Raw genomic sequence first — 26,114 nt, 5'->3', positions numbered from 1 at the left:
TGAATAAGTAATGAACACGAGTCTGAGATGTGGAGCTTTTTTACTTTATTTTGCTGTTTTTTTTTTTTTCAGTCGTTTCCTGTTTACATTTAAGCAGCTTCTCTTTTATATAGAAAGACAGTTTGACATCATTTACAAGTCACTCTTCTCAGAACCTGTTGTACCCCCGTACAAAAAAAGGAAACATCAGTCTCCACGTTACATACGAAAATATAATTTAAAAGCACTTGACAACAGACGCACGTTACGATACATTCACTGTACACGGTATATTGAAGTTCCTCCCTCATCTCCCCTCCAGCACACAGCCTCCGCTCCTCCTCTCCCATATGTCTGAGTGGCCCTCCCGAGTCTGAAGCTGAGGATGGGTTTTGTTTTTACGAGTGTTTGACAGCTCAGCTTTCAGTCTGTCCCCGCAGAGAACCTTCTCTCCTACGCTCAAAGGCCGGACTGAAGCGTCTTCTACCATCATCTCAGGCTAGCAGCTCCACAGATGTCCTCGTAACCTGGTGCCAAGATTTTACAGATCCAGGTTCCTGGTGGTTTAAAATAGGCATGGATTTGTGCTTATGTAGTAGCACACTCGCTGAGGGTATGTGGCGATCCTGCAGTCTGCCTTTTAACAACATTGTGTAAGTAAAAATCCCTATAGCCAAACTGGAGGACAGGATGGTGTGTGCATGTCGGAGATCACTGTACCTATCAAATGAACGGGGGGGCTCATGCTGCAAGCCTCGAGCAGAATCTAAACTTTTTTGTACAATGAGGGAAATGATGATGTAATGAACAAATGTGTCTTGGCGAGTTGAAGCACTGCGCTCTTGCTCGGAATGATGAAATCCCAGTCAGGAGCAACGAGCAACAAGCCAGCCAACCACCCTGCTCCATAGGAGTTGAACCAGCAGCCAGGCACAGAAACATGACACATCCGAGCAATGAGACACAGATTACAGTAATACTCTCTAGGCTGATGACTTGGATACTGCTGAAAACACACACCTCTCACACTCTCGCGCACACACAATGGACTGGAATGCTTTTGTCTAAAACACACACGCACAAAAACGACACGTAGATGGTAATCTCTTTCAAATACAAAACCCACCCTCTTCTTTCACACGTCTCCATACGACACAGAAACGCGTGAAAAACATTCTTCTCGTGTACATCCATTCATTCCCGTGACTTTTTTCTTTTTCTTCTTTTTGGAGGTGCGATGTACAAGAAAATCATTGCCACACGTCTGGGGCGACCTCCGGGGTGGAATTATTACAACACTCTTCCCATCCACCTTCCTTCCCTCCCCCCCTCCCCCTCCCTCTCTCCTCATCCCCTCATCAGGCACATGGTATGGTCAATGTTTGGCAGTGGAGAGCTGTTGGCAACGATCATGGAAAAAACAAAACAACTACAAAGATCTTGGCAACTGGAATACAGTGTGCCGCTTAACCTACTTTTGTGGCTAAGCGTGTGGAACGCAGCTCTGGCACTGTGAATGAAGAAACGCTGGAGATAACGATGGCTTAATGCGGATACGGATCGGGCCGTGTTCTAATACCTTCTCCGCGTGATAAAATGGTCAAACGACACACAGATCGGTGTCAAACTGAAAGGAGCATTAGCTCTTAATCTCTAGAACATGTAAGGAAAACAAACAAACAAAAACTCAGAACCTAAAGTCAGCCAGCTGTTTGACCTTTGACCTCTGAGGTGACAGAATTGCTCAATCAGCAAATGAGGAATGAAAGGAACACTTACTGATACATAAAAATGAACACTAAATCTAAAACACTGACAAAAATATATAAAATAAAGCTTGAAAATAAAGTGTAACTATGTATATGCTCATGAATACTTTTATATATTTTTATGTACACATACATATCTGTCTATTGTTTATATATCGATATATCTATTAAAAGTATAACTTAACTCCAGCGCTTTCACCCCCACAAATGACCGTGAAGGCACAGATCTAAGCTCAGCTGGACTCTGCAGCTCAAAAGGGAGTGTAACAACCGCTGAGCTTACATCAGCACTGGAGGCCAACTTCATCCCACTCAGAGCTGAGCAGGAGGAAGGCAGGGCTTGGTTGCACTTCCTGTTTCACGTCTCCGTCTTTTCTCCTCTTTACTTTCTTATCATTTTGTTTTTTGTCTTTTCTTTCTGTTGTTTTTTTTTTTACAGTTAGCACCTTATTTAAGTCGAACGATAGAAAATAAAATAATGTGATAGCATATACGAATGTGCAAATGTACATCAATAAAAATACTACAAAGATAGTTTTTTTTGTTTCCCAAAAAAATACAAGTGATATAACATAGATAGAAAAAAATACTAACGTAACACACAAAAAATGATGATTTAAAAAAAAAAAAAAACTTAAAGCATGCACTTGATCCTTTAGTGTACGTAGGATGGGTAAGGAAAGTCAGGACTTCTTTTTTTAGGGGAAGTTGATTGGTGTGAGCGCAGGCTCTTAGCCTTGAATCTTGCGAAGAATCTCGGTGGAGACGGGCGGGTGGAAGTTGATGGTATGGTGCCTCAAGCCCTGCGAGGTCTTGTAGCTTTTGCCACAGCGACACTTGAAGGGTTTCCTCACACGAATCTGTGTGCGGTGGCCGTTCTTGGCGTGGTATTTGATACCATTCACATTCTGAGGAAAGTGGTCGCATGCAGAGATGAAGAAGAAAAATGGGGTTATAATTACCACTTTTGATTGCACACAGCATCTATAAAACACCAGAGCATTATCCCAGATTTTATGGACAGAATTCCAATGAAAATACAATGAAAATACGAATGTGAAACATTTTACTAAACGTAGGTTTCATCCAACATTTGTTTTTCCTCTCTCGTTTTTCACTACACACATCACGATAGAGTAGCGCCAGTGAGTTGACTTTATCTCATTCACGATGATAAAACATGGTAGATTTCAATCGATGAGCCTTTTTTATTTTAAAACAACAGGTAGCAGATCAGTTGTCAGTTATCATGTGGTACACAACAGAAAAATCCCATGTGCACCAGCTGTTTAATACTTTGAGTCTCCTTATATATCATGAAGCCACCAGAGTTAAAATCTACTGAGAATTGCAAATATGAACTTGACCTTAAGCACAATTTGGGTGCAGACCCATTACTGGGTGCAAGTTTCACTAAAATCTGAACAGTACTGCTTATGAATAGTGCACAGACAGATGCAGGGATGGATGTCTCGCCAATCCACCCTGAGGACACTTACTGCATGTCTTTCCCAGTTCTCTCTCTCCCAGCTTTGTGGTCTTCTATACACTGTCCTAAGACAATACAGACTAAAAACGCCCAGAAATATCACTGATTTACATGAGATCAGCAAAACTGCTATTTTGTGTTTAGTGGTAGGGAGTTAAAGTTATCGTCCTGAAATACTAAACTAGGAAGGTAAACCTTAAGACTGCTTCATATTAGTATGTTTGCATGCTAATTTTACCATTTTTCTGTCAATCAACAATTTCCTTTGCCCGCTTTAAAGTTGGATAACTTCAACTATGTACCCGCCCACTGCATCACTAATGGATACTTCAGTGTCGTCACCATCAGTCCCTGAATTTCGCTGAAATCCTGCGTTGTCTGGTTGTTATATCACTGCTAGTCTCATCCTCTGTGAATGCCCCTCAACAACAAAGGTCGCTTTTCCCACGCTGCTGTTTTTGTCTTCAGGGTATTAGGGAGAAATGTTCCCACACTGTCCATTAGTTAAGCAGCTTGGACAGTGAGCAAGCTGAATGAGTTTTTTGTTGCCAGCTGTTATTAAAAAAATGAATAAAAAAAATTAAGTGAAGCAGAAAATATTAATCACCCTCAGATGTTATAATGTGCTTTTTCAAACACATGTGATACTCAGACAAAAGCTCTAGTGTGGATTTATTCAGAAGTAAAACCTCATGCCTTCGTGGAAATGCCTGCTCGGCCCTCAGGTTCAGCCTTACCTTGTATCTCTTCTTACACCCAGGGACGGGGCAGGCGAACGGCTTTTCATCGGCCCCGTTCATGGACATGGAGCTGAGGATGGACTCAGAGCTGATGGCGCTTTCTGTGGTCCACGACTCATCGCTATCCGACTCCTCGTAGTCTACCTCCTCCTCATCATACTCGCTGCCTAAAGGCATAATGGAGCCACGCAGAACAAAAAAACACTTGTCAACCCAGCTATGGACAGCGACATACCCAAGGGAATGCAACGCCCTGGGAATTTGAGAAGCAGAAAACGATAAGTGACTTTTTATTAACACATTTCTCTGCGTGCTGTCCCCTGCTCGGATGCATAAGCAGCCCACATATCACAGAACGCACAAGCCAGAAATGGTGTGATGTGCTTCCGTGTGTGCCTGTGAGTCAAAATGTGGGGATTGGCACTGAGAAAGAGATCATTAAGTGGGAGTGATCCCCATTGCTCAGCCTGGAAAAAGTGCTTTACTAAGTGCAGAACATTTTCCACTCACATGCATGCACACACAAACACACACACACACACACACACACACACACACACATAGACATAAAGGCCCACTGACCCCCCACCATCTCACAGGAAATGCTGCACCTCAGCTTGAGGAAATGGATGGCACCCTGGCACATGTTGAAAGGGGGCGTGTGCGCGCGTGCATATATATATATATGTGTGTGTGTGTGTGTGTGTGTGTGTGTGTGTGTAGCCATGCTGATGTGTAAGCCCAGACCTAACACTACGTTTGGAACCATTTGGGCTGGAATTGGACATCTGCTTCTAGGCTGTGCAACACACGGCCCCATGCGAACACACAGCGTGACAGCTGCTATGTAATTAGCAGAGTGTTGACTGGTCTGCTCACTGCAGGAGCCACCATTCCCAAGACACAAACAGCACGCACACACACACACACACACACACACACACACACACACACACACACACAGGAGCATAGTGGTTTCCACTGTGACAGCAGATTTTCCTGATGATTTGCAAAAGAGCAAGTATTAGCGTAAAATTGGCCAGAAATATCGAAAAAATAATGGTCAATGTTTACAGAGACACTGCTGAATATAAGATTAGCAGGCTTGTGCTCTCCTAGCAGGTATTTTGTAGTTTTCACTTTGAGATGCAGAGCCATTAGACAGCTATGAAATAAGCTGCATTCCATTTGCATTACAAATATCTTCACTCGCTCTTCAGTGCGCTGTCTGAGTTTGATGAATATGCTTCCCATGTTTTTTTCTCCTTCTGTCAGTAGGGTTAAATTGCCCTAGTCAGTTTCAACATATCCGTTCCCATCACACATATAAGCAATCCATCTTTTTCCCTTTCAATCATACGTTTGAACACACACACACACACCGGTTATACCTGTAGGTGTGCTGCTGCGGAATGAGGAGGAAGGGGTGATGGGGGGCGTGACGGGAGGCGTCAGGTTACCGCTGGTGTGGCGGGGAGGTGTGGCCGTGCTGTTCCTGGACACTCCGCCCGTGATGGACAGGGACAACTTGGGTGTGGCCTTCTTCTTCATGGTCTCCTGCTCCCGGCGTGCTGCATCCGTCATGAACCTGACGTCGCACAATTATTTTATTAGTTCGCATTATCCGATTTCTCATTATTAATCAGTGGAAACGTCTCCTACCTGCATGTAATACTAAACTTATGTGACAGCTGTGTTCTCATCAACTTGAACACCTTATAAATATAAGCAATGTCGGTCAAATAAATGCTAACACATTTTCTTCCACTTGTTTTTTTTTTTTAATAACTTTGACCTTTTAATTTGAAAGGTAATCAGGTAATTAATTGAAAGTTTATTATAACTTTGGTAATTGTTGTAGCTTTGCCCTTTCCCTGCTAAGGCTACAGCCACAGAGGTTTAGAGACTGGTTGATAACTACCTAGCAACCATGGTACAGTACTGCACCAAAAACCTAGTGATTACTTTGGTCACTAGCAGATTGCAACTGTTGCCTGTGGTTTGCATGGATGGCACAAACCCTACCAACTAGAGGCTGCCACTGGTCTCTAGCCCTGTGCAACTGACGCCTAACTACTCAGATTTTGCTTGTGATTACATGAAATTATACATTAAAACACTAGTTCTCATACTTTTTAAACTGATGTACAGCCACAGATCCACTATTGATCTAATGATGTAGCCCATTTTAATCCCAACTTTTAGCTACAACTCTGTTTACTGTTTACTTTTCCACTCCATTTAGTTGTATGTGTTAATCTATACTTTTGGGTAAGATTTTCAGCTGATAGACACATTTTCAGCCAGCTTTTTTCACCTCTTTATTATGTTTAGCTAATAAGTCACTTTTAGCTAGTTCAAATTTGTTGAACGGTTTATCTTGCCATTAGCTAGTCACTGCAGTGGAAAATCCATGCTTTTAGCTAAAGGATTCAATTCAAAGCCTTACTTTTAGCTCTTAATTCCTAACTTCAGCTTACTTTTGTAGCAATTTATTTAGTAATGCTGTTTAAATGTTTATCCATACTATTAGCAATCAAAATCCTTATTGAAATTTATGCTATACAGCTAAATTTGAATAAGGATTTAGCTAACAGGTTTAAGTAGTAATTAGCAATTTCATATATTGTTTCACAGTTTAGGTTTTTTGTTACGATTTTAATAATATATGTATTCTTTTAGCTGTCTTTGCACAGTTTATTCAGCTGCTAACTGTTTATTTAAATGTTATTTTTTTATTTACTTATTTTTACTCTAAGTTTAGCTAATCTGTCCTCGTACCCTCTGTTGACTACAGAAGTATCGCCGCTTTAATAAAACCCTGTTAATTTATTATTTATTATCCTTTTTCATAAATTGTGATTCATATCCTAATTTCGTTTTTCTAACATGTGGCGTTAAGCTGTGCTCCACTGTTGCTATGAGAAAAATGTCCGTTTGTGTGAGAAGACAGGGCCTTGCTGCTGAATGAACTCGTCCCTTAAATATTCTGTCAAAACATGTACAGTAAATACGAATGACATTTATAGCCTCGCCACTTGAACAATTATCACAGAAAACAAACCTCTCTCTTTCATTCCACCATTATCTCTCTCAGTGTTACATCTTGTAGGGATTTAACGAGGCATTTAGTGGGACGTGACACATCGGTTCACCACACACAAACACACACATGCCGTAATCCTCTGGCTGCACAGGGAGTCAAAAGTGATTGTCTTGTGTGGTTTTCTGTGCTGGTCTGTGGATGAGTCACTGCTGTGGGTATGGGAAAAGTAAGTCATGGAGATGTTCTCCGCAAGCCACATATACACACACTCACACGCACATTAACTTTCACTGGTGGAACAATGGTGCCCTCTGTAGACGGATGCTTTTGAGCATGTGTGAATGTGTACGATTGTGTGTGCATTACCTGTTGATGTAGCTTAGGGCCAGATAGGTGGGCTGCTGTTGCTCCTGCTTCTCCAAGACCCTCGGATCTGTGTCTGTGTGAGAAGGAGACATTCAGATTAATCACCACTCCCTGTGGAGGGAAAATGTTCTGTGAATACTCTAAGTATGTAGCTGACTCACACATGTATTCTTTCTGCCAGACAGGCTGATAGATTACTAGATGTGTCTCACACTGCGTTCACTGTATTAGTCTCAATGTGTGGCACCCTGCAGATACATTTCAGATACTTTCATAAACGGCACGTTATTACACAGGACCAAGCCCTATCTAATTTACAACCAATGCCTTTGCTGAAGTGACCCAAGACCACTTAATCGTTGCCGGGGGGAGGATGTGGTTACGAAAAAAATTACTTGAGAGTAAAGGCAGTTGTGATGAATGTACACACTGTATGAGTTGAGGAGTACATACAGGCTTTTTCCAGATGACTTGCTAAGTCAGTAACGCTACAGTCGGCAACTTCCACCGCCTGAGGCAAGCAGTGTGTACTTCAAAGTCCCATCTCACACCCCCGGGAAAACAGAAGCAAGTGTGCATGAAAACACTGCGGGTGGGTTACATATGTGAACTACCAGTGCCATCAAGTGTTCGACCTGGGAATGTTCAGAAGGAGCTTAAAAAAACAGTAGATTTAAGCCAAGCCATCTATGTCTGCGTGAGTGTGTGCACTAGCAGGCATAATTGCAGCAACATATTTAATAGCTAGCAGATGTATTTCAATTTAGATCCAAGGACTAGATCATCTCTGTGCAAAAATTAACAACACACCCCTGGATGCTTCCAACTGTGGTGTGTTGGCCTTCTCAGCCCTTCAGTTTTCAGGCTTTCACACCTCATAATTAAACAAAGAATGCAGACTTCCCACCGTGCGGGAGGAGGAACACTAAGGAGACCAGCAAACAAGAAAACAACCCAGAAAAAAAGAAACTTGCCCACTTCAACTGGTCTGCCATGCAAAACATAGTCCTATATATGTGACTTTCAAAATAAAAAGACTAGGCAAAGGGGAAAAAGGGAAGCAAGATTATATACCAAGGTGGTCCGCAGAGGTGGTCTCTGACAGTTTTTTATAGCTGAGACTTAATAATCCTACCTGCTGCTCAGATGCAGAGACCAGAGCTTTCTGTGCACGCATAATTGTGCACAAACACACACACACATACACACAGATAAACCTCCATCCCTGAGTCACGAGACATGTTTTAGTGAGCGCTACCTGCATCTTTTAGTAACCTTTTGGAAACCACTGAGTAGACTAGACAACAACGGGGAAAATCTACTAAAACAAAATCTATATATGCACTGAGATTAAGCAAAAAGATGACAGGAATGACACGTGAGTTTGGATTAGAGTATTTATAACCTTTTTTTTTATCTAAAAGATTTCCACGGAGTCCACAGTGGCATCTTCACATTGCTTCACAAACTTAAACCAAAGAACAAAACACATCTGAGGAGGTGATAGAAACAAACCTAATTAGTGTGATCTTTTTAAAATAGTCAATCAGAGTCAAACTTATACAGTTGCAAGAAAAAGTTTGTGAATATCCTCATATTACCAGGACTTCAATGCTACTGATTTTTCCCTCTGTCCTAATTGAAAACAATCAAAAGTCTGACTAAAATCAAAACAAGAGCCAAGCCCATACGATTAGCCAGTGTTATCTGTGTATCAGTCTATCGGTATCAGCGTTTATAACAGCCAATCAATGTGAAAAATAAAGACAGGACTGAAGAAACGCTTTTCAACCATGTTCTGTGTGTTGAGGTTGTGTAGTAAATAAATAACTACACATAACAAATGTTAGGGAAATATGTTCAACTAATATATTGTAATATCAGATTTTTTTTATAGATATCACTCTGAAAAATCTTATATTGGTCAGATTCTGCTAACAACAAACAAAAACTTGCACTTTACGTGCTTTTATTGAACACACTGAGTAATTACTCACAGTCCAGGCTAGAAAAACACTAAGTGTACCAAATTCTCCAAAAGCTACTGAAAGTCAGGTGTTCCAATTAACGACACGGGACTGGAAGTCTGGGATGCAGCTGTAGCCCTTTCTTTAAAGACATGCATGAAAAGCCTAATGTAGGTTGCTCATCTCAAGAATGACTGGCTAGTCTGAACCAGAGGTGGACAAATAATGTTCCTAAGGGCCTATATAAGAAACTAGGACTACTGTAGAGGGCTGCAGCAATAAGCTGAACTCAGTTCTGCTTCATTTTAATTGTATCTCTTTATGAACCTTTACTGGTAAGAGTAGTTGTTACAATCAGGTCTGAACCATTCTGTGACTGCAAGAAAAAGCAGTACAGAGATGCATAAAGCTGACAGCGTGTCTTGCAAATATCAAACCACAGCACACATCTGAAAGAGGTGAGAACAAGACCGAAGGGTTACAACAAAACACCTGCAGAAGTCTTGCTAAAATGTTCGTTCATCTTCACTAGAAAAAAATTACTTAATACCAGGACTTCCACCACTCCACTTCCCCATCAAAAAACCAGCACATGAAGCAGAAGAAAAGTCAGCAATATCTTGTAGGCAAACAAACTGCGAGCAGGAGGAAGCATCACGGTTTGCGGCTGCTTTGCCATGTCACAGGCTTGATGCCAATCATTAAAGGAACAATACATTGAACGCTATCAAAACATTATACAATAAAGTGTCAGGGGAGGAGTCCATGAACTGAGGCTTAGGAGAGTGGCAACAACATAATAACCCCAAGGACACAAAGTAAGTATTAAGTGTTTTAATGGCCAAGACAGTGACTTTAATCCAACTGAGATGCTACGGCTAACCTGAAGAGTGCTGTCCAATCAAGAGTTTTATATGGGCCCTCTTCACTGTGTCAGCAGCTACTGTTGCTCCTTCTATGAGTGACTAAATTCAAAAGCTGACTTACTTTTATTAGCCGATACTGTGAGTGATCACTCAATGTGTTCAATTAAGACAGAAAAACCACAACTGTGGGGTTTTAGTTTAGTCAGATTATCGCGGTCCATAATTGTAACTTTTTTGTAAAGATGCAGATTAGGCCACATTTTATGAGTAATCAATGCAGAAATTCTGTTAATTCCGCATTTTTTTTCCAACTACATTGCAGGATAAGACTGACTCAAAGGATTAACTGTGAAAGAAACATCAGCTGAAGGCAATTTAATATGAGAATGGCAAAAATGTGAGGAAAAAATGCCAGAATTAATATCTTGGGATGTTCAAGGTGCTGAGGATTGTGGATGAGGTAAGTGTGTGTAGAGAAGGGGGAGGGGTGTTGGTGGAAATGGGGTTAGCCAGGTGCGGAGAGCGAGAACTGCAGTAAATGTTAGCCGGTTTTACAACTTCCACTCACCGAGCTAGACAGAAAGTGAGCATGCTGTTGATCCTGCTGCTGTGGCCAGAAGGAGACCTGCATATGTACACCCAGTAAGCTACATACATACATACATACATATATATATACATATATATATATATATATATATATATATTTGCTAACTGAACCTCAAAGCTGCCAATTTCAAATTTACAGTACAGTATTTTAGCAGGGCAATGTACATGCATGTGTATATTTGTAATTCAGTACATGTTTTCCTTATCTGTTTTGTTTCAACGTATCACCAGTGTGGAAACACTTTAGTTATTAATAGCTGTGCCCAATCTGCAGCCACTCATTTCACAACACACACATCCACCTCTCACAAACAGCACACTGCTGCCACCTGCTGAATGTACTCTGTCTGCATGTGTCCACATGCACAAGCCCATTGTGCAGAGAGGTCTGTGTATGTGTCTCTTTACATGTGTGTATGTGCTGAAACCAGACCAAGAATGCATGGCTTGTTATGCAGCCTGCTAATTAAGCCTCGGAGAGCATTTTAACGTGTTTCTAAAGCAGCAGGCAACCGGATGGAGGGAGAGGAGAGGAGAGGAGGAGGAGTGGGAGCAGAGAGAGGGGGCATATGGGTGGAGGGAAAGGCAAACTCCTCTGTAATTACGCTTCCCAGTGGTTGGTGGGGCGCTCAGATCGTGCGACTTCCGAAAGACAGTGTGTGTGACTGTGTGTGTGTGTGAAGGAAAAGAGAGGGTCTGCAGTTTCCAGTTTGGGATGCCAGTCCAATAACTGCTTCGCTACACCCTGACAGGTCATACAGGAAATATAGTGAGCACAGCCTCTCACATGCACAAACATGCACCCCTTCCCTTCTCACACCTCTGACAGGAGCAGGATGGGAAACAACCTGGCAACTAAAGCAAGAACAAACAGCTGAAATCCTTCTTTTAATGCGCACATACATTCTGGCATGTATTCATACAAAAGAAAATGATAAAAATCACATATACATAGAGCTGAAATGATCCGTCTAATACAGAAACATTGTCCAAAAAATAATTACAATGTAAAATAAAAATGAAAAATAATTGTAAAAATAATCGACTGATCGGTTACCTTTTCAGCACGTGACTTACTGGTACAAATTTTGTTATATCTACCATATTCAGCTTTAACTTACATAGTATAACAGAATAATCTACACATCCTCAAACATGCTGTCTCCCTGTAAGCAACATCACAAAGAAAAAAATGCAAAAATAAATTCTAGTGGTTTGCCAATCGTACCCACAAAATTATCCCTGTAATCGAAAAGCAACACCTTTTAAAAAAAAAATCACTGCAAACTAACGATCAGCATTCCTCAGCAGAGTTTACATCATGTTACAAGGCCGTAGTTTCAGCTCAACCTTTAACTCCGAATGCAGAAGAAAAACAAGGATTCAAGTAAAATCTGTCCAAACAAAGGTGATATCTTTTGGGATTTCCCTGTACTCAGCTCACACCCGTGTTTTGACTTTCACAACCTTCTCTTTTAAACCTCTTTCCCCGCTTTTAATCTCTACCTGCCTCCCCCCCTCCCTGTCCTTTTTGCTGAGGTAAGGGGCAGGTACGTGCTTGTGCAGGTGAGAACATTGCTGCCGCCGTGCACGCAGGCAGAGAAGCCTGACATCATTGCATTCCTCAGACCTTACCTACACTCCCAGCACAACAAATCTACCACACTAAACACAGTGCACCTAACCCCACTTCCTTATTGCATTCGGCTGTAATCTAAACAGTGTGGGCATGTCATTGGTAGGCTCCTGGCCTTTATTCTAGGATGAGATCAGTGTTGTAGATCCACACGTTTCCTAGGTTTCTCACAGATGGGATCACGACACACTCATCTGGTCTGCCTGCTGCCAGCTATTATGTGTCAGACAAGGCAGAAGTCCAAATAAAAAAAACGATATAGAAGATAACGGATTAGAACAGGAGTACAAACACAAGGCAGAAATTTGGGAGTTTTCTGGTCGTGTAGCACATTAGATGCCCTACCACAAGAGGGCACCACAGCCTGCAGCAAAAACTAACTGTTTCCAGCAGAGGCCTACACTGATTTCTCCACGCCTGACTTAAGTCCCACTGACTCACTTTTTACAACTACTAGCATCTCATATCTCAAGCTTCTTGTCGCACTGCAAGAACAAGGACGATCACATCTGTCTGTCATCTGTAAGACCTTAAACAGCTTATCTGATGTCTGTTAGGACGATCAAATTAGCTTATCCTTTGATTGATTATTGATCACACGCCACTGCACTAATTCACAACCGAAAAGGAAGTCAAAACCAAATGTCACTTGCCTCCCCACCCCCCACACTCTCAATCCCCTCCATGTGTCACTCTAAGCCCTATGGTAACTGATCTGAAAGCAGTATTGATTAGACTCTTTATGTCTGTGCCGCCCCTGATAACCAACCGTGCTACAAAGCCAGGAGAGGGGCAATTCATTAATCTGGGATATTTGACTGGTAAACCGCTATTCTGTTCATCTGACAGTTAGGGTCAAAGGTCAGGCTAAGAGCCAGATGGGGCATACATCACTCGGTGTCTGTGGTGTTTGGGTTGTTGAACTGAGAAAGCAATATTAATCCCTGCATTTCTGTGGGGACATGGTGAAAAATCATGTTTTGATTTCTTCTACCCTTGGGTTTATTTGGAAGTGATCCATGGAGCATATGGGTAAGATGAAGAGCAGCCCACCCTGCCTGCTCCTCCGTCTCCCCACCAGGAAACACCACACCAACTACATCACTCGTGTTTATCAGTCCTGTTCTCCACGTGACGCGACATCACGTTGGGTGTCCTCAACACAGCTGGTTGCTCGACAGCACTCTTTGTCAGTGAGACAGCAGGTGTGCAATAACTCAGCCCAATACACTGCCCCTAACCCCTTTAGGGACCGCCAGTTGCCATGGAGACTGGCTCAATGAAGCATCTATGTAAACCCCTCGCTCCCCCCCTTCACACAGCCTCATGAGGATGGATACTCGCCACAAATAATGATTAGCCCACATCAGATTACTGAGTGATTCAGAGATGCGTAAATGCATCTCTAGTCTTATTTGTTATGGTGGATCATAGTTTAATCTAACGCACTGTGTTATTGTGTGTTTAGGTGGAAGTGACAGTTTATTCTGTTCTTTAAATCTGCATGCTTTTCTCTGCCACCTCGAGGCAATAGGAGGAAAGCACTCCCTTATCAAGAATTCAAATTATTCACTTAGGTTTTAATTATTGTGCATGCAAGGACAGGTATTTTTATATTTAACAGCTCAAAAATGCACCTAAACCAGCTCTATTTCCCCCCATTTTTGAGAATCCACATACAATGCTGCTATAATAGCAGTTACTAATTGCACCAATTACCACTTCATTAAAAAATACATGACTCTTTATAATCCAGAGTGTTTACCCTGCAACTTTTTTGTGCCTCTTATGTTAAATGGTGGGCAAACTGATTACGAGTGTATTTATACGTGCCAGGGGGCAGTCATCAGTGTTTACTGTCAGACCAAAATCTAATAAGCGGTGCAACAAGTCAGCGCTTGTACTTGTGGAAGAAAATCTGATTATGTCCTTGCATGTCTGCTACAACTTCAGCTGATGGAGTGCCGGTGGGAATTAGACACCAAAATAACAGAAAAGCCACGGGGGAGTGACGCTTTCAGAAATGTGACAGTCAAGAGTTTTCGGCAGCTCAAATGCACAAGCGGTATGAAGAAAAGCCACGGCTGCACTGCGTCAGGCCTGGAAATGTAAACAGTGCTCAGCAACGCTAGCTGTGAAACCGCTGTCTGGTCGGGATGCTAGTTTCACCTATGAGACCTACGCGGCCCTCCTAGTCGAGTTACCGCTGCAAAGGTAACTGCTGTAGCTGACTCCTAATCAGACGAGTCGGCCCCAACATCTCAGAAAGCATAGTTTATTTTCCAGATATAAAAGTTGATAAATAACTCCCTCTCCGGCGAGCCTTGACGGAGAGCAAGAAGCAGGAATAGCGGAATGCAGAGCTGAGCCTATCTGCGTTTAGCTAGCTAGCTAGAGGGGAGTGGGGGGCTAGCTAATACCAGCTAGCTGTCTAGTTCCCTCTCCCCCTCTGGCTCCACTCACCGATGTGATTGTCCTCGATGTGGACGATGAGCTCGGCGAGAGACTCGAACTGGAGTCCGCAGCCCCCGAACCTGCAGGAATTGGAGAAGAACGAAGCGGCGGCGATGCCCGTCATGTTCACGGCGCTGGTGCATTCACCGGGCGGAGAGGGGGTTGGAGGGGGGTCCGGGAGCCGGGGTGGTGAACGAGGAGGCAGAGGTTTCGGGTCCGGGGATAGGAACGGGGCAGAGCGCGGAGCAGCGGAGCAGACACCGGGCGGCCAGACAGGACAGCGGCGGACGCAGCTGGGAGGCAGGCGGGGCGGTGGGAGGAGGAGGAGGAGGGGTGGCTGGTGGCATACGTCACGACCTGCCTACCTGTTGGTATCGTGTGAGCCCGCACTGACTGTGGAGTGATATCAAAAATCAAAGTCTAATCTTGGCACATATACATATGTTATAAACACAATATACAAACCACACAAGTAGAACAAAAGAAAACAGATTTCTCTTTTTTAGTTAAAAAATATATATATATATTTCCCTTAAAAGATTTTTATGTTATTAAAATAAGGAATCGTTGGAAATTTACTGTTTGCCCCAAACATAAAGAAGAAATACAAGCCCAATTCCAAAAAAGCTATGATGCTCTATAAAAATGTAAATAAAAACAGAATGCAATGATTTGACAATCTCAAAACCCCATATGTTATTCACCGTATAACACAGAAAACATAACAAATTGTCAAAGTAAGAAAATGTACCATTTCAAGAAAAACATTAGCTCATGTAAAATCTGATGGCAGCAAAACATCTCAAAAAATATTTGGAGGGGGCCATGTTTTGTCATTTTTTAACGTCTAGGAAGTAGGGAGACCAGGTGCTGGAATATGTCCTATTCCTGTCTGTTAGAGGATTTTATCATTCCAGATGTGTTAGCTGCCAATCCATGGGCACTAATACACCCCCATATGTTCAGAGATGCAGGCCTTTGAACTGAACGCTGATAACAAGACAGGTGGTCCCTCTCCTCTTTAGACCAGAAGACTACAGAGATGCCCATGTTTCAAAACAGAATTAAAAGTTTTGATTTGTCTGACCACAGAGCAGTTTCCCACTTTGCCTCAGTCCATTTTAAATGATCTATGGTCAAGAGAAGATGATGGTTTTTCTGGATCATATTCACAAATGGCTTTTTCTGTGCCTGATAGAGCTCAAACCTTGTCTACAGACAGTAATTTCAGGAAGTGTTCCTGAAACCATTGCAGTGATTTGTCTAAGGCCCTGAAAATCATGGGTGTCCAGTATTTTCAGCCTTGTTTCTCACACACAGAAATTTCTCCAAATTCTCTGAATCTTATGATGGTATTTTGCACTGCAGATGATGTGATACTTAAAGTCTTCTGAGATGTTCTTTTTATACCCAATTATGTTACTGACCTGCTGCCAATTAACCTAATTAGTTGCAAATTGTTCTTCCAGCCTTTTGTTGTGTCTGTCCCAATTTTTTGGTGCTAACCTGTGCCTCCCTGCTGAAATACAAAGACAAAAAAAGAGCAACATCTGAAATCACAGTTATGGTTTTAACAGATTTTTTAGCATAAAAAGAGAATTCACAAGTCTACTAACGCAGTGATATAAGATCATAAAAACAAACTTTTGCTTCTATTTCTGCTTTTCAGAAGTTGGTCAAATTGCATTAATAAATACAGCATAATTGTCCTTCACATGATCAGTGCCAAACTTTTAAACATCAACTTGTATGTGCTTATTTTGTAAGCTAGATATCACAATTTCAAACTACCTCTCAGTATAATGGGCCCACATTATCTCTTACAAACACCTTTGTTTACACATATTTAGTTTAATGGGTTCTGGTCAAACTAAGTACTTATAGTGGGTTATATACAGTACTGTACATGTATATTACACTATCTTTTTCACTGATAAAGACTATGCCTATTACACCTGAAAAAAATAGTGCACACACAGGCACTGATCAGTTCTCTTTTCAGCTTTTGTGTTGATACATTATTACCCCTTAATTACAGGTAATAACCACCTTTTGAATATATGATATATATGTAAGATTGACTACTTTTGTCTTGCGAGATTTAATAAAACATAACAGATTATGGCAGCTATCATATTTGCTTCTGGTGAATACAATCTGGAATCTGAAGGAGCCTGAATAACTCATGAAGAGAATAGATGCTGACTTCTTCTTTATATATTCATAATGGTAAATACCTGTCTCCAAGTATTTACTTTAGCAGTGTGCTTAGCGTAAATGTCTGCTGTATTTCTTTTTTTAATGTATTTTATGCTGTACGTAATCCCTTTAAATGTGTATGAAATGTGCCATAAAAATACCTTCCTTGCCTTGTGATTTAGCTTTAATGGAAATGATTCACTTATTGCCGTGTCGTGGGCTAGAGCCAGCAGCTTACATGTTTCTAAACCATGTCAATGCTTTTGTCTGAAGGGGCTTCAAAAGACCAAGGTGTGTGTATGTATAATGACATGGATAAGCCTTTGACAACAGAATCTATGACATCCATAAAGCTAAGTGATTAATGTTACCCTATAATGGGCTCAGTGATGAGAAGAGTACCGCGTAGCTTTGTGTGCAGCTCCCAGAGAGAGGAGAATGTTCTTAAATCACTGGGGTTGGCTAACCAGAGCCGGCTGGCCTGTGTTGGACCTGTTAATCGAGCGTTAAAATGGACTGTCATAAACCTGGCCAGTGACTTCAGCAAACAACCTTAAGACCCGGAGATACGTTTTTTTTTTTTTTCCTGACTGCTCTCTGTCTACTCAACCAAAACGAGACACAGTAACTAAAACACGAAATATAAAATACACTGCAACAGCCTTTGAAAGCAAACATGCCAAAACATGGTGGCGTCACCAGTGCACACGCATACACACACATGTACAGTACATGAATTTGGTGACTTCATCAGCCCAACACAGATGTTCTCTCTTACACACAAGCATACAGAAACACACTCGGGATAAACACACTCATTACGCACACGTGTATCAGAACTGTGAGAGTGACGCAGTTCCAAGCACCATTACGTAAATGAGAAGTGGTAGCATGTGTTGTAAAAAGGCGAAGGGAGAAACATGTCGAGAGTTTGTGGTGCATGACATCACCTGTTTTGAGGCCTGTGGGTGGCGCACAATCTTAGGTTATAGTTTGGGATTTGGAATTGCCAGACACCCTTTTTTTTTCTCCTTTCTTTTTCTCCTTTTTTCTTTTTTGCTGGAAATGAATAGTCCAACAAGTGCACGGACCAATGCCCAACACAGTTTGCAAACCAAATACACACAGAACAAACACAGGCACACACACGCGCACACACTGGGGCTCTGTTACTATGTGGGTCTGCATGTGAGGGATGGGTTGCATGTAAATTTAACTCACTACATTACATAATCAGATCTCTGCAAGTTGCATACTTTTTAAAGTATCTGTTACCAGTTAGCTATTTTTTAAGTGCACCTAATAGGAATAGTCAGAAATCAACCATGCATGACATGCATAGACTTTGCCAGCTGAGCCAGATGTGTAATGTAGCCAAAGTGAGGATTAAGCTACCTAGAGATGGAGGTCAGAAAGTTTGTTTTACCTTTAACCTGAAACACCATATTTTTTCAGACTGGGTGACATCAGGCTCTGAGTAGGCAGCTCTCTAAAGCTCCCAGACTGGCTGTTAAAAGCCAATCCGGGGTGAAGATGCCAGATGGTAATGGCTGGTAGAGCCCCTGAGTTATGGAGGTAGCTGTAATCTCACTGGCATTGTCTGCTTCAGGGCACCAGCCAGAGACTTCCTGGCTGCCGTCATACACTTTTTAGTCTGCCCGTGCACTCTTCACGGGCATGTACATCTGCTGTAAAACATCCCTTATCTTCGCTGAAAAACAAAACTCTGTGACTCACGTTCACATGGGGGAAGAGAAGCTCAAAACACAGAGTGACATCATCACAACTTCCTATTTCTACTTGTTGCCGGGGTGATGAGAATTTGCATACTGTAAACGATTGGTGGATGATGAGTCAGTAGGGTTTGGTCCCATTTTGCAATTTAACTATAACAAGAATCCCCCTGTTCAGCTCCAGCCTGGCCGAAGCACCGGAAAAAGCTGACCAAACATGGTTTAGCTAGTGGTAATGATTTGTTGTGTTTTTGTTTTGATGCCATTTTGATGGGATAATTTTTTTTGTATTTATTTTAAACAACAGTCACCCTTTTTTAGGAAATTTCTCTGATAAGTATGAAAAATGCATCATCCTAAAATGCCAAAAACTGTCAAATGATTCATACACTCCTTCAGAATAACTTTTGAAACTGTTCTTCTGTGGATAGATAGACAGAGTATGACTCTTTGCCCTGATAATCACATATGACATCATATCACCAACACAATGGCTTCCAGTGTGCAGTAGGTGATGCTAACATTAAACGTTATCTATAGCAGTGTTTTAGAGTCAATAATAAGTTACTCAAAGTGCTTTAAATCTTAAATTTACATTTATATTTCTGTTGCTTTTGTTTATGTTTTCTCCTGTTTATTTTACCTTTGTTTTAATTAGGTCACTGGTGTAAGGGACACACCTTTACATATACTTTACAAACGAGTTCAATTTGATTGTTGCTTATGTTTAATTTGCGTTATACAGTTTGAACATTCACTTTAAATCTCAGACCTAAATAAAACCATTAGCTTTAGTGATATTTAGGTCAGCAGAATGACCTGCAAAAAGATTTCAAGGTCTCATGCTATATAAATAAAACTGAGTTGATTTTCTTTTTACAATCACTTCCTGTTTAAAGATGGTTCTTCTTTCCTACTGTCTCCAAGTGCTCATAATGGATTATTATTACATTATTAGTTTGTAGTCTGTAATATTGTCTTTATTGTCACATGTTATTTCTAGTATTATCATTATTATTATTATTGTTATTATTATTATTATATCTGTATGTCTATGTATACCGGATGCATGACCTGGACAGGTTTTTTAAACTCTCACATTTTCAAAATAAAAGTACTCAACTACTTCTAGAAGTTTATCACCATGTCTTAAGCTGTCGTATTTTAAAAAATAATGCGTATTATTGTTTTATTTAAAAAAAAAAAAAAAGTATAACTGTAGTGGTTTGCACATTCACCTTTCAAACGAAAGAGTCCCAGTAGGGACCACAGATCCTTATGGCTTTGGGGCAGAGAGGGCATCCGGCGTAAAAACTGTGCCAAATCAAACAAGGGGAGCTACCCACTGTGACAATCTCTTGTGAATAAAGCAGCTGAAAGTAGCTACTGTCTGGACCCTAACACTGACTTTCTAAATGGAAGACTAGTACTTTCTAAAAAGCCCCTACATTATTATCATTATTATCATTATGTGTGCCTATGCCAAGAGGCACACATATTACTATTCGTCGGATTTATTATTCTTATTATGTGTGCCTATGCCAAGAGGCACACATATTACTATTCGTCGGATTATTATTCTTATTATTATTATTATTATTATTCTCCATCTTCCGCCTAAATTTACGGCACGTATCACGCCCGCAGTTTTGAGAAAAGCTTCATATATGTTACCTCATTTTGTGCGGCTGGATCTGGAATGGTGTGCTATGACTTTTGGTGTTTATGACTATTATAGTTTTTAAAATATTAATATTTTAGTGAAAATTTTCCAGCGCTCCTCTGCCAAACAGTTTTGACAATAGGGGTACATATGTTACATCATTTTGTGCGGCTGGAGCTGGGCTAGTATGGTGTGACTTTTGGTGTTCATAACTTTTATAGTTTTGAAATATTTAGATTTTAGTGCAAATTTAGGCCAATTTCTAGGCTCCTGAGAAAGATTCTGCTTTTGGCACCATAGAAACAGACTTCATTTGTGGTGGGTTGGCTCTCTCTAGTGGTATACCGGGAGTAGTACGGCCTAAAGGGTGCCATGCTTGGTGAAAACTACATATCCCACAATTCATAGCATGCCTCTACCGAGTCAAACAATGGCGGACACCACTTACGTTTTATATGTCTTTTATTCGTGTTTCTAGGTCACAAAATACACTTTTAAGATATTTTCAGGCGAGAATGTAGGTGTGTAAACTTCAAATATCTGCTCGTTTATCAAGACATCCCATATTAGCGACAATTCTTTTAAGTGTTGCTGATAGCCGGCTAACTAGCTAGCGCCGCTTAGCTAACTAGCTAAGCCCCTCGTGAAAAAACCACCCAGGCTTGGCTGATAGTGAGGTGGCTAAAATTTGTTTAATCGCCCGATCGCTCGGCAAGGGTCTGTGTCTTAGCTGGACTTATTTTTCGTTTATATGGGCCGATGATGCTGGTCGATGTGGAAAAAATAACTGAGTTGTTTGGTGGTGGAGCTACAACAGAGGGCAGCTATCCACCGGTGTGTGACAGAAAGGACATGCCGCGAGCGAGACATACAAGGCGGTGAGGCTACCGCCGATCGTCCGGTGTTTGCTAACGGAGGTCAATCATGGATCAGGAAAGCGAAGGCAGGAGCGTGAGGTGAACTGAATTTCAGGTAAGAAGTTATGACCTGCACTCTATTTGGGTCAGATATAAACCGAGTTTAGGTGTAGTTTATTTAGCAACAGTTCTCTTACGTGTTGCTGATAGCCGGCTGGCTAGCTAGCTAGCGCCGCTAGCTTAGCTAGCTAAGCGCTAGCGACCGCCGTGAAAAACCACCCAGGCTTGGCTGATAGTGAGGTGGCTAAAATTTGTTTAATCGCCCGATCGCTCAGCAAGGGTCTGTGTCTTAGCTGGACTTATTTTTCGTTTATATGGGCCGATGATGCTGGTCGATGTGGAAAAAATAACTGAGTTGTTTGGTGGTGGAGCTACAACAGAGGGCAGCTATCCACGGTGTGTGACAGAAAGGACATGCCGCCAGCGAGACATACGAGGCGGGCAGGCGATTGCTAACGGAGGTCAATCATGGATCAGGGAAAGCGAAGGCAGGAGCGTGAGGTGAACTGAATTTCAGGTAAGAAGTTATGAACTGCACTCTATTTCGGTCAGATATAAACCGAGTTTAGGTGTAGTTTATTTTCGTTGTGCTGACTTTTTCAATCACTTACAATAACTCGTACTGCGTTCTAGCTAGCACGACAGAGTTTCTATACAGCTGTGTGCGCATGGTGAACTTTATGACAGCCTCCCTGTCATTCTCTCGCCTGTTGAAACTTCAGTCATGAAACTGATCAATGATCGGCGTTTCTCTCTTGTTTGTTTATCGCGCAAAACAACAGCAGCACCTTTAAGCTTGATCAGCTGTTGTTAGAATTCATTTGCTTTTAATTTCTGGTATCAGCTGATGTTTGCTGGAGCTACAGCTGTAAAACGCGGCAGATGTCCTTACTGAATCATCAGAGCTGAACTGGTGATGGAGAAACAGGTTTACCCTTTAGGTGACATGAATAAGTTGAAGGAAGTTATGAACTATTTTTGAGAGACAAATACAGGGAGTGCAGAATTATTAGGCAAGTTGTATTTTTGAGGAATAATTTTATTATTGAACAACAACCATGTTCTCAATGAACCCAAAAACTCATTAATACCAAAGCTGAATGTTTTTGGAAGTAGTTTTTAGTTTTAGCTATTTTAGGGGATATCTGTGTGTGCAGGTGACTATTACTGTGCATAATTATTAGGCAACAACAAAAAAAACAAATATATACCCATTTCAATTATTTATTTTACCAGTGAAACCAATATAACATCTCCACATTCACAAATATACATTTCTGACATTCAAAAACAAAACAAAAACAAATCAGCGACCAATATAGCCACCTTTCTTTGCAAGGACACTCAAAAGCCTGCCATCCATGGATTCTGTCAGTGTTTTGATCTGTTCACCATCAACATTGCGTGCAGCAGCAACCACAACCTCCCAGACACTGTTCAGAGGGTGTACTGTTTTCCCTCCTTGTAAATCTCACATTTGATGATGGACCACAGTTTCTCAATGGGGTTCAGATCAGGTGAACAAGGAGGCCATGTCATTAGTTTTTCTTCTTTTAAACCCTTTCTTGCCAGCCACGCTGTGGAGTACTTGGGCGGCGTGTGATGGAGCATTGTCCTGCATGAAAATCATGTTTTTCTTGAAGGATGCAGACTTCTTCCTGTACCACTGCTTGAAGAAGGTGTCTTCCAGAAACTTGCAGTAGGACTGGGAGTTGAGCTTGACGCCATCCTCAACCCGAAAAGGCCCCACAAGCTCACCTTTGATGATACCAGCCCAAACCAGTACTCCACCTCCACCTTGCTGGCGTCTGAGTGGGACTGGAGCTCTCTGCCCTTTACCAATCCAGCCACGGGCCCATCCATCTGGCCCATCAAGACTCACTCTCATTTCATCAGTCCATAAAACCTTAGAAAAATCAGTCTTGAGATATTTCTTGGCCCAGTCTTGACGTTTCAGCTTGTGTGTCTTGTTCAGTGGTGGTCGTCTTTCAGCCTTTCTTACCTTGGCCATGTCTCTGAGTATTGCACACCTTGTGCTTTTGGGCACTCAGTGACGTTGCAGCTCTGAAATATGGCCAAACTGGTGGCAAGTGGCATCTTGGCAGCTGCACGCTTGACTTTCTCAGTTCATGGGCAGTTATTTTGCGCCTTGGTTTTCCACACGCTTCTTGCGACCCTGTTGACTATTTTGAATGAAGCGCTTGATTGTTCGATGATCACGCTTCAGAAGCTTTGCAATTTTAAGACTGCTGCATGCCTCTGCAAGATATCTCACTATTTTTGACTTTTCTGAGCCTGTCAAGTCCTTCTTTTGACCCATTTTGCCAAAGGAAAGGAAGTTGCCTAATAATTATGCACACCTGATATAGGGTGTTGATGTCATTAGACCATACCCTTCTCATTACAGAGATGCACATCACCTAATATGCTTAATTGGTAGTAGGCTTTCGAGCCTATACAGCTTGGAGTAAGACAACATGCATGAAGGGGATGATGTGGACAAAATACTCATTTGCCTAATAATTCTGCACTCCCTGTATAAAATATTTAGCTTTTATTAAATAGTTATCTGAATCTTACAACCAAAGTTTGTATAATAATACACAAGATTGGCTGTAGACCATTGTTCATCATTCAGAACACTGTGTAAAAATAACAAAAACAAAAAGTGAATGCAAAGTGCATAAATATTTATTTTACGTGTTTGATATGTGTGGCGGGCGTGGTCTGCAGTGCCGCTGCAGGGAGGTGGACCCACCTGAGGGGCATCTGCAATCACACCTCTCGGGCGTAGTCTGTGCTCTCGGCTGTTTTTGGGTGTGTGTCGGGCTGTGAGTTGAAAAGCTACAGCTGGCTGGGAGGTACACCAACCATGTGTGAAAAGTGGTCCATAACGTACTGGTTCAAAGTGTGTTCGTGCAAACATTGTCGGGTCTGCCGTGGTACAGAGGGACTTCTGCTTATGAACCTGTGTGCTGGCGTCTGCAAATCGGGGCTGTACAAAGTGACCTCATCTTTACCCAAAACTGTAAGCTGTCATCTGTGAGGCGCGAGCGTGTTTGTTTTACCATAATTCATGGTGGAGAATGGCTGCTCTTCTGAGTTTTGCTGTCTGTAGCCGTATGAATGGAAAACTACACAGATTAGCAGCGGCATAAGCACACATAAAATTTCTTCTGAAATTTTAAACTTTCTAGTTATGTGTGCCTATGCCAAGAGGCACACATATTACTATTCGTCGGTTTATTATTCTTATTATTATTATTATTATTATTCTCCATCTTCCGCCTAAATTTACGGCACGTATCACGCCCGCAGTTTTGAGAAAAGCTTCATATATGTTACCTCATTTTGTGCGGCTGGATCTGGAATGGTGTGCTATGACTTTTGGTGTTTATGACTATTATAGTTTTTAAAATATTAATATTTTAGTGAAAATTTTCCAGCGCTCCTCTGCCAAACAGTTTTGACAATAGGGGTACATATGTTACATCATTTTGTGCGGCTGGAGCTGGGCTAGTATGGTGTGACTTTTGGTGTTCATAACTTTTATAGTTTTGAAATATTTAGATTTTAGTGCAAATTTAGGCCAATTTCTAGGCTCCTGAGAAAGATTCTGCTTTTGGCACCATAGAAACAGACTTCATTTGTGGTGGGTTGGCTCTCTCTAGTGGTATACCGGGAGTAGTACGGCCTAAAGGGTGCCATGCTTGGTGAAAACTACATATCCCACAATTCATAGCATGCCTCTACCGAGTCAAACAATGGCGGACACCACTTCGTTTTATATGTCTTTTATTCGTGTTTCTAGGTCACAAAATACACTTTTAAGATATTTTCAGGCGAGAATGTAGGTGTGTAAACTTCAAATATCTGCTCGTTTATCAAGACATCCCATATTAGCGACAATTCTTTTAAGTGTTGCTGATAGCCGGCTAGCTAGCTAGCGCCGCTAACTTAGCTAGCTAGCGCCCTTGAAAAACCACCCAGGCTTGGCTGATAGTGAGGTGGCTAAAATTTGTTTAATCGCCCGATCGCTCGGCAAGGGTCTGTGTCTTAGCTGGACTTATTTTTCGTTTATATGGGCCGATGATGCTGGTCGATGTGGAAAAAATAACTGAGTTGTTTGGTGGTGGAGCTACAACAGAGGCAGCTATCCACCGTGTGTGACAGAAAGGACATGCCGCGAGCGAGACATACAAAGGCGGTGAGGCTACCGCCGATCGTCCGGTGTTTGCTAACGCGGAGGTCAATCATGGATCAGGGAAAGCGAAGGCAGGGCGTGAGGTGAACTGAATTTCAGGTAAGAAGTTATGACCTGCACTCTATTTGGGTCAGATATAAACCGAGTTTAGGTGTAGTTTATTTAGCAACAGTTCTCTTACGTGTTGCTGATAGCCGGCTGGCTAGCTAGCTAGCGCCGCTAAGCTTAGCTAGCTAGCGCGACTAGCGACCCTTCGTGAAAAAACCACCCAGGCTTGGCTGATAGTGAGGTGGCTAAAATTTGTTTAATCGCCCGATCGCTCAGCAAGGGTCTGTGTCTTAGCTGGACTTATTTTTCGTTTATATGGGCGATGATGCTGGTCGATGTGGAAAAAAATAACTGAGTTGTTTGGTGGTGGAGCTACAACAGAGGGCAGCTATCCACGGTGTGTGACAGAAAGGACATGCATAGCGAGAC

General features: G+C 41.8%; 2 protein-coding genes across 4 annotated transcripts in view; one reads left to right on the top strand and one right to left on the bottom strand.

Annotated features, from left to right (window-relative positions):
- Nucleotides 1-28: 28 nt before the first annotated feature.
- The window catches only part of LOC116333003 (juxtaposed with another zinc finger protein 1), a 34,406-nt gene continuing 8,320 nt past the window's right edge, over nucleotides 29-26,114 (bottom strand). The window contains exons 2-6 of one of the 2 annotated variants that reach the window (XM_031756119.2): nucleotides 14,931-15,314; nucleotides 7,390-7,462; nucleotides 5,369-5,565; nucleotides 3,975-4,144; nucleotides 29-2,656 (exon numbers count right to left, since the gene is read on the bottom strand). In XM_031756119.2, coding sequence (XP_031611979.1) covers nucleotides 2,480-2,656; nucleotides 3,975-4,144; nucleotides 5,369-5,565; nucleotides 7,390-7,462; nucleotides 14,931-15,045 — 732 coding nt within the window. In that variant the 5' untranslated portion in view covers nucleotides 15,046-15,314 and the 3' untranslated portion in view covers nucleotides 29-2,479. The remainder of the gene's footprint in view (nucleotides 2,657-3,974; nucleotides 4,145-5,368; nucleotides 5,566-7,389; nucleotides 7,463-14,930; nucleotides 15,315-26,114) is intronic. The other variant, XM_031756120.2, reaches the window with a different exon arrangement.
- Nucleotides 7,495-26,114, top strand: part of LOC120435909 (cyclic AMP-responsive element-binding protein 5-like) — a 45,443-nt gene continuing 26,823 nt past the window's right edge. The window contains exon 1 of one of the 2 annotated variants that reach the window (XM_039606074.1): nucleotides 7,495-10,682. In XM_039606074.1, coding sequence (XP_039462008.1) covers nucleotides 10,678-10,682 — 5 coding nt within the window. In that variant the 5' untranslated portion in view covers nucleotides 7,495-10,677. Of the gene's footprint in view, nucleotides 10,683-21,451; nucleotides 21,489-26,114 lie in introns of those variants that run through there. The other variant, XM_039606076.1, reaches the window with a different exon arrangement.

This window comes from Oreochromis aureus, linkage group 22, assembly GCF_013358895.1.
Source record: "Oreochromis aureus strain Israel breed Guangdong linkage group 22, ZZ_aureus, whole genome shotgun sequence".
In the NCBI taxonomy this organism is placed as follows: domain Eukaryota; kingdom Metazoa; phylum Chordata; class Actinopteri; order Cichliformes; family Cichlidae; genus Oreochromis; species Oreochromis aureus.
This window is presented reverse-complemented; position numbering and strand designations above follow the sequence as displayed.